This window comes from Larimichthys crocea, unplaced genomic scaffold, assembly GCF_000972845.2.
Source record: "Larimichthys crocea isolate SSNF unplaced genomic scaffold, L_crocea_2.0 scaffold433, whole genome shotgun sequence".
In the NCBI taxonomy this organism is placed as follows: Eukaryota; Metazoa; Chordata; class Actinopteri; family Sciaenidae; genus Larimichthys; species Larimichthys crocea.
The window spans coordinates 58,948-73,182 of record NW_020855635.1 but is presented as its reverse complement, the minus strand read 5'-3'; the positions used below and the strand labels follow the sequence as shown (position 1 = coordinate 73,182).

Genomic DNA, 14,235 nt, shown 5'->3' with positions numbered 1-14,235 from the left:
ATATATTGTGTCACATCTAGAGATAACACCAACAGTTATTTCCTTAGAGGTTAACGTTTAATGGATCCAAATGTTTCATTATGTCGACCAAAAACACTAAATATTCCAACCATACAGTATCTGACAATCGTAGCAGGCCATAAATAATATATTATAAAAATGAAGCTTCGGGCCGCTGAGTGGCCCCCGGGCCGTACTTTGGACATCCCTCCTCTAATGGTTCGCTGCTAACTGGCTAACGGTACTGTTCAGCTACTAAATTCAGCAACGTCCAATGTGTATCTAAACCTCGTTATTTGTCGCGTGAACACATTCTAACAAGATTATAACGTTAATTGTATGCTACAGTACCTAATGTTAGCAGCGACCTCCAGTTAAACAAGCTTAAGCGACGAAAAGTTAGCCGTTACAGCTAACTAATCACAAGCAGGCACTGGGGTCTTCCGGACAGGGAAGTGTCATACGCAAGGCCTCGGTCAGTGACTCGTGAGTCGCAGCATCCAAAACAAATGAGCTCCGTTTAAATGTCTTTGAATTCAACACACACGTTACAAAGTCCTCATTTTCATTGTAAAAAAAATGTACAGCTACTGACGGAGTGTAAGTGACACTTTTTCTATCGCAGTGTTAATGTTTACAGTTGGAAGAGATAGGCGAAATATGTACAGCAAATCCTGTAGTTAACGCTGTGTATTGGCAAACACATCCTGAGGCGAAGAAAAAACAACTGAGCAAAGCGAGTTTTACTTACTGACAGAGACGTAGGGGTTCTAGCTGAAAGAAGTATCCACAGTGTGTCGAAAGGAAGTAAAGTTGATTTTAGCATTGTAATGGGAACTAGGAGGGTACTGTCCCTTTACGCACTAGCAGCTGTGCCATAAAATTCAGCTGGAAACCGGATGTCAGGTAAGCCACCACACATTCAAAGTTTCAAAATAAAATATATATTTATAGAAAAAAAACATGCAGTTGTGTACAGAATACTGTGCAAAATGAAATTAATTAAACAAATAAATAAATCTAATTATGGTATACTGAACATTACTCTGAATTCTACTTGATTTTCATTTTGTATGATATTTATTTCAGGCACATTTTTCGAGTTTGTGTTGAAGGCCAAATTATCTTACTTGATGTCTCATTTTCATGGGTCTTCAGTCATAGATCCTTTAAACGGCATACCAGATGAATCATGAATTAACACTAGGCAACAACATAAATAACAAAGGTTTCAAATAAATGGCAGCTTGGAAAAACTGACATGGATTTAAGGGTGAAGCTGCTCCTATTGTGATATTAGATTTCTCCCATAATGCATTTCAGCACAACCACTCTGGTAAAAATTTCCCCTTCCCCTTTTCATAAGACTCTCAGGTGGTTGAAAACTGGTAATTTAAGGTAAATTGCATTTCTATAAACAATAATTTATTGTTAATTATGATCGTAGTATGTGAGGGGACAATAAAGCAATGCCACTACATCTAGCAGCATTATACAGTAATTTACCATAAAGTTGAATCAAATGTTCGCAGACAGAATCAACAAATACTGAATATGATCAGCCTCAGTAAGACAGGATTCATGGTTAAACTAAACTGGAACATACCATAACAATGATGAGCCTGATTTTGATAATACATCAATTACAGGAAGTTGCATGAAGAACAAATTTTAAAACTGTCTGTAACACTGAGCCAACCCAAGCAGCAACCTCTGTGGTTGTGAAGTGAAGCACAAGTGCCAAAAACTGCAGTTCCTCAAACGGCCACTTGAGGCTGGCCTTAAAATGAGTCAGTCTACATAAGTCCCCATGTTAAAATGTCCAACTTCACAGCAGAAATAAACAACGGTTTTGGTCTCTATAGCTAATTTCTTCATTCATGACAACTGTACTGAAGATGAATATCTATAAAACTCACCAATTCAAATTATAGTGATGCTTAAAGTTATGCTGAATTAAGAGAAGTGAAGTGCCCAGAATCTCAAAGAGGCAGGTTTTCCACAGTAGATAAGAAAGCCATATTTTACTGTGGCATTGTTATGCTTCCATTATCTTTAATTTCACCAAGTTCTCTTGGGATCAAAATCTCAGAAAATGACTTATTCTTCACTTCCCTCATTCCTAGAGGCCAACACTGGTATGTTAATTTGTCCAATTACTTTTGAGCCCCTGAAATAATTTCAAATCCATTGTGGAGGTGTGCAGAGCCAAAATTATGAAAATTTTATGACTGTTTAAATATTTTTGGACCAAACTGTACATTTTAATGTTAATAGTGCCAGTTGTTATTGTGTTGAGACTGTGTTCAATACATACCTGGATATTTTTTCTTTTTATTAATTTTTTTAAGATATTTTGGGGGCTTTTTGAGTTTTATCAGCAATATATGATGACATAAATTACTCAATACAAAAAAACATGAACTCTGCGTATAATTGTTCAGGAGGGGCATAACACAGAAGAGTATTGGAAGGTTTAAAAGATGATACATTCTCCCTTCACATACATATATTTTCGACAGACGTAAATATATGTATGTGAGAGTGAGAATATATGTAAATAAGAGATAAAATATATGTATATGAGAGCAAGAATATATGTAAATAAGACATAAAATATATGTATGCGAGAGGAAAATATATGTGATTGTGAGAGGGCCAGAATGAATAATGTCTTGAACGTCACCTCATAGGATGGCATAGAAAGTCATTCATTTATCCAGGGTATGTACTATGCAGCACTCTCATTAATTATGGTTGTAAGAGACAATTTGAGAATTATTTGTTGTACAAAATCTTTATTTGGAATATTGTGTATTTGCTCAGATATGTAAATTCATAAATGTATGGAGGAATATTATTGCATTCATTACTGTAAAGTGTATATGGTAGTTAGATCATTTTGTGGAATGTGCTAGAATTCAGGAAGAGAATTGTGGTTATGTGACCTACATGTGTTTTCTCAGTGTAAGATGAAAAAAATCTAATCAGTCTAGTTATTACTAAGTTATTACATTATTGGCACGTTATTACATTATTGGCTTTATTACATTCAAAATGGCCAACATTATTACGTTATTGGCAGGTATTACATTATTGGACGTTATTACATTATCGGTTGCTACAAACCGTCTCCCTGATCCGAAGTGTAGTGAATTGTTCTACACCCATCTGCAGGACCTTCAGTGCAAAAGTTACCTTTCGTCAGGAGGTCAACCACTTGCTGACCAAAACTGCCAGATTTAAGTGACATTTGAGGGGTCCCAGAAGAAGCCATTTCATTAATGGAAGAGCAAAAGGTGAGTTAAAAGACCAAAACAAATGAGCTCTGTTTAAATGTCTTTGAATTCAACACACACGTTACAAAGTCTTCATTTTCATTGTAAAAAAATGTACAGCTACTGACGGAGTGTAAGTGACACTTTTTCTATCGCAGTGTTAATGTTTACAGTTGGAAGAGATAGGCGAAATATGTACAGCAAATCCTGTAGTTAACGCTGTGTATTGGCAAACACATCCTGAGGGGCATAACACAGAAGAGTATTGGAAGGTTTAAAAGATGATGCAGGGAAAATTGTTGTAGTTCTGCATTATGCATTGCACTTTAGGGCGGCAGTAGCTCAGTCCATAGGGACTTGGCTTGGGCTTGGGAACCGGAGGGTGGCCGGTTCAAGTCCCACATGGACCAAAAATATGGAAGGTGGACTGGTAGCTGGAGAGGTGCCAGTTCACCTCCTGGGCACTGCCGAGGTGCCCTTGAGCAAGGCACCGATCCCCCACAACCGCTCGCGGGGCGCTTCTCAGGGGGGCTGCCCATCACTCCACCATCTCTCTCCACATTTGCATGTCTATGAGCCCTTGTACCTTGTACTGCATGTCTGGGTTAAAATGCATATCAAAATAAAATATAGAGTGAAAAAATTATTTCCCCATTGAGGGATTAATAAAGTATATCTTCTTCTTCTTTCTGCAGTCTGAAGAATAAATGACTTTGTCCTAAAGAAGTTAAGACATTTGCTCTTCAGTATCTGTATTTGGCATGTGGTTTCTATGAGATATGATAATTTGCTATCATTTAAGTCTATAACTTCAATGGGAAGGTCATCAGGCTCTATTGAATATGGCTGAAGGAAAATTCCATAGGAGTATGTTTCTTTTTGGTAACAGCTAGGCCTCCCATAGTATGTAGGATTTAGTGAAATTCAGTGGTGAGGTTGCGAAGAAACTACAGGTTGTACAAACAATACTTTCAGGTTACACACTACTGAAAACAGAGTTAGGTATATTATATTCCAATTCTGCCATATTCTTCCAATAGATCCCCCTAAATCTGACTGTGACAAAGTGGGCTCACCTCTACCATTTTTTCTTGTTATTTCATTTTTACACCTTCTTTGTTTACTGCCATTACATTTGACGTTAATTGTGAATGCAACCTGAAAACTTCTCTTGATTCTATGAAAGCCTTGATTTTACTCAACAAGGAAAGAAAGTGCTGTAGAAGTATTACCCGTGCTTAGCCACCTGAGATCCATATCCAGCAGAACGTTCCTCCAGCAAACTCATGTTATGCTTGGACTTGATAATCTTAACAGCCGTTGTCATGAAATTATTAAATCCCATAACCATGGCACATACAGTCTGTTGAAGAATGATACAAAGATAGTTCACAAATTTATAAAAGTCTTCCGGTTATGACTCCAGTCTGTGCAAAGGATTCCTTTGCAGTGTGTTTTACTCTCCTTGTCTGTCTTCAGCTTTCAGCTTTCTCACAAGTTGAAAGCTGTCCAGAGTTACTAGGGAGTCCGAAGTGAGTTCATTCAGCCACGTCTCTGTGATGGTACTCTTCATATAACATTACACTACAGAGAACACTGTAGCCTGATTAGAAGCGTTAGCTCATCCATCTTATCTTATTGGGGAGCTCTTACATTCCCCGTTTTCTGGATCCCCGTCTCCTTCTCAGCAGGGATCTCCAGTCTTGCTAGAAAGTATGCTAGCACTTCCTAATGCTAACAGCTGTTCTTGAGTGTGAACAAGAGAGCCACAGCTTTTTTAACAGGTCACAGATGTATCATGAAGTATGACAGAAAAAAAGGAAAATCACCGATCTCCATAAGTCCATGTTTGCACAAAACAGACAAAAACTGGTGTTGAAAAACATGAAAAAAGGTATAAAAAATATACTAAAAACACAGATACTCTAACTGGCAGCCAAATCCATGGCACCATGGCAACAGAAATCCATTAGCATAAAATTTATGTAAAAGGGTAACAAGGGGGCAAAAACAAAGGCTAAATAGATTTAAATATAGTAACAATGTTGTAACCTGCTAACAATAAAATGGTTATATTAGTGCAATATTCTGATTAAAATGGGAATACGGTGACATTAATGGGGTAATTACCTGATAAGGTAATGCATGTTGATGTCTTCTCATTATTACCATAATACCATCAAAATCACATGATGATCTTCTTAGACAAAAGTAGTAATTACCATAGTATAATACTGAAATTCATTTACACCTTATGCCTACACCTGGAGACATAGCACTTCTGCACAAGTAATTTGTCTTGTATATACAAATAAATGTTGATGTTCTTATCAAATTTCCATTGACCAACAAAAATATTTGACTAAAACTTCTCATGAAACCATCCACCATACACACTTTAATTAACTTTTATTTTTTCCCCTAATAGATCTGTACAATCAACAAACTTAAGATGAGCAAAAACTGTACACGTTAAATGCTTTTGGGCACAAGAGCATCACACCCATTTAAATAATCCAATGACTTAACACTTAAAAATCTGTCCCACATGGTCTTGAGAACATTAAGTGACTGACAGAGGGAGGCAGGATGAACCAGAAGAAACAAAACAAACAAAACAGTTTCCCTTTATATCTTTTTCTCCAGTGTTGTAGAAAAGTACAGTCAAATATCCTATTTACATAGAAATGATAATACAGATTTTAAAGGTGTGGTGAGGGTTTCTGAGTTCTCTTAAAAAGGGCGGGCGGAGAGGTGGGGTGACTAATATGGCATATTAGATCTGGGTTAAAAAAAGAAGGGGTAGACAGTTGATATAAAACAGAAATGAAGAATGCACACAAGCAAACAAACAATATGGCTACTGCTCCGATTCCAGCACCAACACTTCAAGAACTTATGCATGTCTTGTATGCAATTCATTGTTAAAATGTTCATCTTTTTAAGCAAAATCTTACCATTCTTTCATCAGCTACCACCAGGCATGTTGATTTGCCAATCAAATGCCAAATATACCATTCCTGAGATTTCTGAAGTTATGTATTGTTTAAGAGCATTTAAAGTGTTGTTTACCAGTATTATGTTGACACCAGTTATACAGTTAACTTTCCCCCTTTCCTTAGTTGTCCTAAGTGTAATGCCCACCTTTTTATCAATGTGTCCTTCAATTTCTCAAAAAGAAGCTGCCTTATTGCTAGACTAACAATGATTTCATTTCCATTGAAAAGAGACTCAATAAAAATCTGAAATACATGGAGTTAAGGTGACTGAAAAGCAATGCTGAAATGCTGACACTCTGTTGTGGTCCTCCCTGCTCAACAGGATCCTGTTCTTCAAACGTGGTTTAACTAATCCAGAGGGGTGTTTCATTAAGCATGATTACCAGGTAAAACCAGACTACCAGGTTCAAGTTCTTATATCTGTTTTCTCTTCAAAAGTCTGTTTTCATCATTATCACTTGACATTATCTATGCTCTATATGTCTGTGTTCTTATACCCAATTTATCTGACATCATTATTAGGGCCCGAGCACGCGGTGCGAGGCCCTATTGAATTTCTAATGTTTATTATTTTTTTTATTTTTTATTTTTTTAGGGCCCGAGCACGCTGTGCGAGGCCCTATTGAATTTCTAATGTTTATTTATTTTATTTTTTTCTTTTTCTTTTTATTCTTCAGTTTCCTAAATGAATCGCATTTTCGACAGCCTATATCCCCTCGAAAATTTGCCTACCCCCCCAATGTCAAAATTACGTATTTTGGAGGTCTCACACATGAACGTATGCATATGCCTCCACAGCGCCACCTACGTGTGCGTTTTTGGAGGTGCCCCTCGCCACGGTTTCGCCCACATGTACGAAACTTGGTGGGAGTATGTAACATGCCCAGACGCACAAAGAAGTCTCTTAGTGCCCCGGGCTACAGTAAACCGTACGGCGTCCAATTTTTGTCAATTTTGGACTTTGAGTTTTTGCCTCATTTCCAGGGTTCACATTTGAACGAACTCCTCCTAGGGATTTCATCCGATGTGCTTGAAACTTGGCGTGTGTGTTCTCAAGGCCTCGACAATGAAAAGTTATCAAAATCACAACTTTTTATCAGAGGGCGTGGCCGTGACGGAGCGTCACACTCGACGCTGCTGACTTTTCCACAAAAAAACAAGACTCCATTCACTTTTTTGCTGATTTTCGGGCACAAGTGTGCGGCTATCATATACTTTGTCACAGCTGTCTGAAACTTCTTGGGCTTGTTAAGAGCAGTATTATGCACAATTCGGCTGCATAATATCATTTGGTGGGTCTGGCAAAAAAGCTCCATAGCGCCCCCTGGAACTTTTCTTTCAAACAGCCCCGCCACAGTTTTGGACACAGAGTCACGAAACTCGGCCCAATTGTAGAACATGGTGAGACCTACAAAAAAGTCTCTTGGAGCAATGGGCTACAATGAACACGAAGCCAGATATTTAAGGATGAATATCACCATTATTAGGGCCCGAGCACAGCGAGGCCCTATTGTATTTCGAACGCTGAACGACGTTTAAGAGTAAATCGCATTTTCCACAGCCCATATCCCCCCCAAAACTCACGAAAATTTGCCTACCCCCCCAATGTCAGGCGTAAAATTACGTATTTTGGAGGTCTCACACATGCACGCGCGCATACGCCTCCACAGCGCCACCTAGGTGCGCGTTTTTGCCGGTGCCCCTCGCCACGGTTTCGCCCACGTGCACGAAACTCGGTGGGAGTATGTAACATGCCCAGACGCACAAAAAAGTCTCTTGGTGCCCCGGGCTACAGTGAAGCGTACGGCGTCCAATTTTGCTCAGATTTGGCCTTTTCCCGTTTTTGCCTCATTTCCAGGGGTCGCATTTGAACGAACTCCTCCTAGGGATTTCATCCGATGTGCTTGAAACTTGCCGTGTGTGTTCTCAAGGCGTCCACAATGAAAAGTTATCAAAATCACAACTTTTTATCGGAGGGCGTGGCCGTGACGGTGCGTCAAAGTCGACGCTGCCGATTTTTTTTACAAAAAAACAAGACTCCATTGACTTTTGGGCTGATTTTCGGCCAAAGGTGTGCGGCTATCATATACTTTGTCAGAGCTGTCTGAAACTTATTGGGGTTGTTGAGAGCAATATTATGCACAATTCGGCTGCATAATTAATGAGGGGGAGGAGCAAAAGCGCTCTATAGCGCCCCCTTGAATTATTCTTTGGGACAGCCCTGCCACAGTTTTGGACACAGAATTATGAAACTCAGCCACTGTGTACAACATGGCAGGACCTACAAAAAAAATCTATTGTCCAAAACTGTGGGCGGGGCTGTTTGAAAGAAAAAATCAGTGGCGAAGGCGCCGATTTCGATGTGAGCTCATATCTCAGGAACGCTTTGGCGAAACGGAACCAAATTTGATGTCATGCTTCGAGGCGCTGTCCCCAGTCCAGGAAACAAATATGGTGTCATTTCGTCTCTAGGGGGCGCTATAATTAGCAAAACATTGTTTTTGCTCATATCTCCTGAAGTGTTTGTATTTGAAATGAAATTGTGATATCCACAGATACTGTGGGTTGCCCCATTGATAGTTGATGCCAACTTTTCATGTTAGCCGATCGCTGTTGGCGGCAACGCCACCAGACAGGACGTTTGCCCATATCTCGGCAACGCTTTGACCTCCGAAGACCAAATTCGGTCACGGGCATCAAGACCCGCCCCAAAGTGTGCCAATACAATTTGGTGTCGTTTGTCCACTAGGAGGCGCTGTAATGAACAAAATTGCAAGTGAACTCATATCTCAGGAACGCTTCAGCCAAACGGAACCAAATTTGATGTCATGCTTCAAGGCGCTGTCCCTAGTCCAGGAAACAAATATGGTGTCATTTCGTCTCTAGGGGGCGCTATAATTACCAAAACATTGTTTTTGCTCATATCTCCTGAAGTGTTTGCATTTTAAATGAAATTGTGATATCCACAGTACTGGAGATGAAAGGATCAGCGTCTCCTGATCTGTTTGGGACATAAAGTCCTTAACTCTGGATATGTCCTTAAGTTGGTAGAAGGCTGTTTTGGTGACTGATTTTATGTGACTCCTGAAGGCCAGATCTGAGTCTATGAGAGCTGTCTGAAACTTCTTGTGGTTATTAAGACCGATATTATAAAGAACGATATTATGCACATTTCGACGTGCACACATTTCAACGTGCGCATATTTGCGAGGGCCCGACCATCGCTGCTTGCAGCTTTAATATTTGAGTTGGATTTTTTTTATGATAGTTTAATCCTAGTTTGTTGTACTCACTTGAGACAAGCAATAAGACTGGCTCTTCTAATCTTTTATGAAACATCTCTTTGAATAGTCTGATGTTAGCCAACAAATATAATTTTCATCCAGCATACTTGTTTTTCAAACAGTTTGAATTGTTAATCATGGATTGAGTGACACTGCACTCTCATTCTGCAATGAAGGCAATACACTTTTTCAAAAACTCTTGATGACATGGTGAGGACAACAAATATATTCCCATCAGGCAGCTGTATCAAGAAGTGAGATTAGTGGGTTAGCTGGCTATCTTTTGGCTTGTCTCAGGTTTTCTGGATCATATAGTTGAATGACTTTAAACAGACTTACTATGGTAATATTTTCATAGATCAGTGGAATCACTTCTTCCAGGCTTTAAAACAGAACTTCTTAAAAAGAGGGAAGTTTGCCACAATCAATAGTGATTAGGGTTCAAACCCCAAACAGTTTCATTCCTGACAGTGTTGAAGCTTTTACATTTCATCACTGCAACTGAGAACATGAGGTGACTTTGTGCTGACCATTGACAATAAAAGAATACCTTCTGCTGTCTTTTGTTGGGGAAAAAAAATCCTGCACTCTATTGTACATGTCTCATTTTTGTAATATTTCCTACTGTCATATTCTGTTCAAGCTTATATTTTGTTTATATTACATACATTCCCCCCTCACTGAACACATTTTCTTTGCTGCCTTAATAACCAAATCTCCCTGTGTGTATTGACATTTCATCATGTGTCATTATGTACACTGTGGTTTTGCTCATTGTAGACTTAAAAATCCAGAGTTACCAGAGCCACTTCATAACCTGTTTTGTTATACCAACAATCCAGGATTACCAATGTTTGGCTCAGTGGAGCCAGAAATCCCAAAGATAACCAGATTAAGATGAACTTGCTTCATGATACAGGTCTCTTAAATGATAATTATATCAGCCTTGCTTATGTTTGTGCTTGAAGACTTGCTATGAAAACAGATCCTAATTATCTTTAAACCATCTTTAACGAAGGCTTCTTGGTCATTTGGTTGCCAACAAACAAAAGTTAACTCCGTTTCATATATGAAGAACAAGGCCATCCTTAGTGCTGCATCACAGTGCACTTTAACACATCGGCTGACAGGTGACCGACACTTTTAACACAAATGTCAACACAAAACAGAGGGTCTCTTGGGCTGGTTTACCATGCATGAGACAAACTGAATTCAGATCAGCCATATTACAACACTATAAAGTGCAGCAGCAAACACAATTTTGTGTAGTGCTTTTTTCTCAAGAGTTTTTTTAGTGGTTCCCTCTTTGTGGAGCTCAGAGCTTCAGGATAACAGCAGACGGATTCAGAATCACAGACAGTATATTAATGCTGCATCCCATCTCAGTATAATTATTAAAGCACACAACACTCATGACACAGAATTAATTGACCAACATGAAATATTAGTAATGGTACATCAGTGAAGACAAGTCAACATGCACCTCTAGCAGCTTTGTTTCCCTTCACATTTAGATGTTTACCTATTTGTAACCAACTGTTTTCATAGATTTCAAAATTATTTTTTTTAAATTGGTTATACCATAAGAGCACATCATATACGGTGTCCAGATTTGCATTTCTTTTTTTTTTTCTTTTTTTTAATCTTGAGAGCAGAATCTTGTGTTCAGTTTAACATTTTGGTTTGTTTTGGATTTATAGCAAAATCAGAGTGGACTATGATGATCTAATTATCTGTATTTTCAGCCACATGTTGCCTTGCTGACATGCTGTCAGAAAAATATAGTAACAGAAATCTTGCCTGACTTGGAGTGCTCCATCTGAGAAGTGGTTAAACTGCATTTTGTCTGGTAGGTTGAAATTCCTGGCTCCTCTGTAATGCAGTGCAAGTTGGTGGAAAAATGTAAAGCAAAGGCAACCAACTCACACCTCTGTCCTATCAGTCTATAGCCTTTCTGCCACCCACATTCTATCCAGACAGGAAAAAAAAATTCTTAAATCAGTAAAAAAAAAAAAAAAAAAAAAAATTCTATTAAAAGTATATAGTCCTGAAGACGATTATGCGGGGCATCAATGAAACCCAAAACAGTTTAAAGCCTAAGTGTCTATAGATGGTGATGGTGGTGTGTCCTTCCACACAGCAGAATGATCCAGATGGCCCAGAGCAAAAAATAGCATAGGATGAAGGAGGGGAAAAATACTGATTTAAACTTTATTTAGTTACAATATAGATTTTTTATTTTATTTTACAAGTACCTCCCGTCTTCCCTTCTTTAAGTTCTTTTTGTGTGTGTAAAGAACAAGAGGGAACCTTGTCTTATTTTGAAGCAGTGCTGTGTTCTTGGAGATTATGCCTGCAAAACAGTTTCAAATTCATTTTCACAAGGAAAGGAAATGAAAAAGAAAAAAAAAAAAAAAATCTTCTTAGATCGAGTGTTGTGTCTGGTGGGGCTAGGAACTGGGTCTGGGTCCTAGACTGCTTATCACAAGAGAATGGGGCATGAAGGTCAGATCGTGTTAGGAGTTCAAAATCCATCCACCCAAACACCTAGGCCCCTCTCTGCCAGTGTACGGTTGACCAATATTATCTGGAAAAAGAAGAGCTACATTCAGATGATTTAAATGATGGCTAGTTCATTACAAACAAAACAAACAAAAAAACACTCAGTGGTAAAATTCAGCACCTTCTTATTCCATGAGGTCAACAACACCTTGAAACTACCAGTATAAGTACACAACATGCAGTATATAATCCTAAAACTACAAATATATGCCACATACACAGTTGTATTCAAGCATCGTACCTCATCACCGACCATATTCCACAAGTGAACAAGTGGGAGGCCTGTGTTGTTATCATAGTTTGAGACCTTTACAGAGAAAGAAACACAAATGTCCAGTTAGCTAGGTGATTTTGACACTTATCTGATTTAGTAAGGGAGGTGGATTTACCTGTGCAAGCAATGCCACTCCTCTGGTCATCTCCTCCAATGCTGATGTGGCATCTGGTGAAAAACGATCCTCTCCTGGTGAACATTTTACGCATGTCAGAAGAACAACATATGAACAGTTTTGAGGAATATCTGCAGCTTCCAGAAAGCAAAATTTGCATTACTTTGATTTGAAGTATAAATAAACACAATTAAAGCATTAAAAATGAAGGCACCACTAAAAAAAACTACACAAACTGACACTACACAAAACTGGCTAGATATAGTTTGTCAACATACTGTCCAACTAGCACTGCCAATGTCAAACTGGTGTGGGATGCTCAAATGTAAGTTGTAAAATAATTTGTTAACACAATGTTGTACCTGGAAGTGGAGCGATGTTATCAAGCAATACCTCAGCACCTTGAAATGGCAGTGTGACAAAATCAGACCTGGAAAAAAAAGCAGTAATCTGTTAAAATTATGAAAATACCTTAGAGAACAGTAATAGAGACCAACATGACTCTGGAGAGTCTGTAGCAGCCTGTCACAGTTTATCAAAACCACCACCTCTCAATTGATGCTTTTACAGTTCTAGGTTTTAACCTGTAAGATGCTGTCATGGTAAGAGGAAAGGTCAGTGTAATGTCAGTGTAATGTCAGTAAAAGAAATATATTAATTATTTAAGAACAATAAACAACATTCAGTAGTAAAGTCTGTCAGTTTCTTGTCTAAATTATACAGTTCAGATTTCAGAGGAGCTGGAGCTTCAGGCAGGGTAGAGTGGCAGTGAGGAGGAGTTTATGTCCACACTAGCTCTACAGCCAGTTGCCATACATACTGGGGCTATATTGAGAAAAGATAGAGACCATGGGGAAACATGGCTAGAGCATCAGGAAAGAGATGATGTACTCTAGTTTGAAACATGGATCCAGCTCAGAGTTTCTGCCAGTATAATAATGCATAAATAATAAGATACAAAATCCCCCAAAAAACCTGAGATGGAATGTCATAGAAAACAATATGCATGATGCTGATACTGAAAAAAAAGCACATTGTTGTAATACAGTCAAACCCTCAGACACTCACCTTATTTGCCGTAGTGAGTCTATCTTAACTCTGTCATAGCCGCCATAATCAACATATCTAATCTCCACTTCATTTGTTTCTTTATAGAAGGTGATGACTTGAGCTCTCCACCAGGCTCCTTCCACCGCTGGAGCCGCACAGATCACACCAACTGGAGACAGATCAGATAAACTATAAAACTGCAAGTAGCAATATGACAGTGTTGCCCTTCAGTCATAGCAAGGGTAAGGTACTGCTGAATTTAAAGCAAGTATATATTATGAAGATACATTGAAATTTTCTTTAAGTTTCTAAGGCGTTGTACAAGATAAAAAGGATATAATTGTACATACAACTAGGTTTAATCATTAATTCTATAATCTAAATTTAATCCAATACACCTCAGTTTTCTCTAGTGTTTCTTGGTACATATAGCATACTTGACTGCAGCTCAGTCACTTTGTTTATGTTCAAAAAAAGTTTTAAAAGTTGATTAAGGTGGATTTAATTTTGTTTGTGGAAAAACACATAGGATATAAACATTAGAGTGGTTCACATGTATTTCATTCTGAACAAACTAATAAGAAATGGCTAATTTCAATCCCAACAGCTTTTAAAATAACGTTCACAGCTTGGTAAAGTCCACAGAGTCAGTTTTTGCAAAGACAAAAGTCTT

General features: G+C 38.4%; 1 protein-coding gene across 1 annotated transcript in view; it reads right to left on the bottom strand.

The window, feature by feature from the left end:
• Positions 1-11,758: 11,758 nt before the first annotated feature.
• Positions 11,759-14,235, bottom strand: part of akap1b (A kinase (PRKA) anchor protein 1b) — a 31,956-nt gene continuing 29,479 nt past the window's right edge. The window contains exons 7-11 of the mRNA XM_010754188.3: positions 13,581-13,731; positions 12,875-12,942; positions 12,513-12,586; positions 12,365-12,430; positions 11,759-12,148 (exon numbers count right to left, since the gene is read on the bottom strand). Of these exons, the coding sequence (XP_010752490.1) occupies positions 12,086-12,148; positions 12,365-12,430; positions 12,513-12,586; positions 12,875-12,942; positions 13,581-13,731 (422 nt within the window). The 3' untranslated portion in view covers positions 11,759-12,085. The remainder of the gene's footprint in view (positions 12,149-12,364; positions 12,431-12,512; positions 12,587-12,874; positions 12,943-13,580; positions 13,732-14,235) is intronic.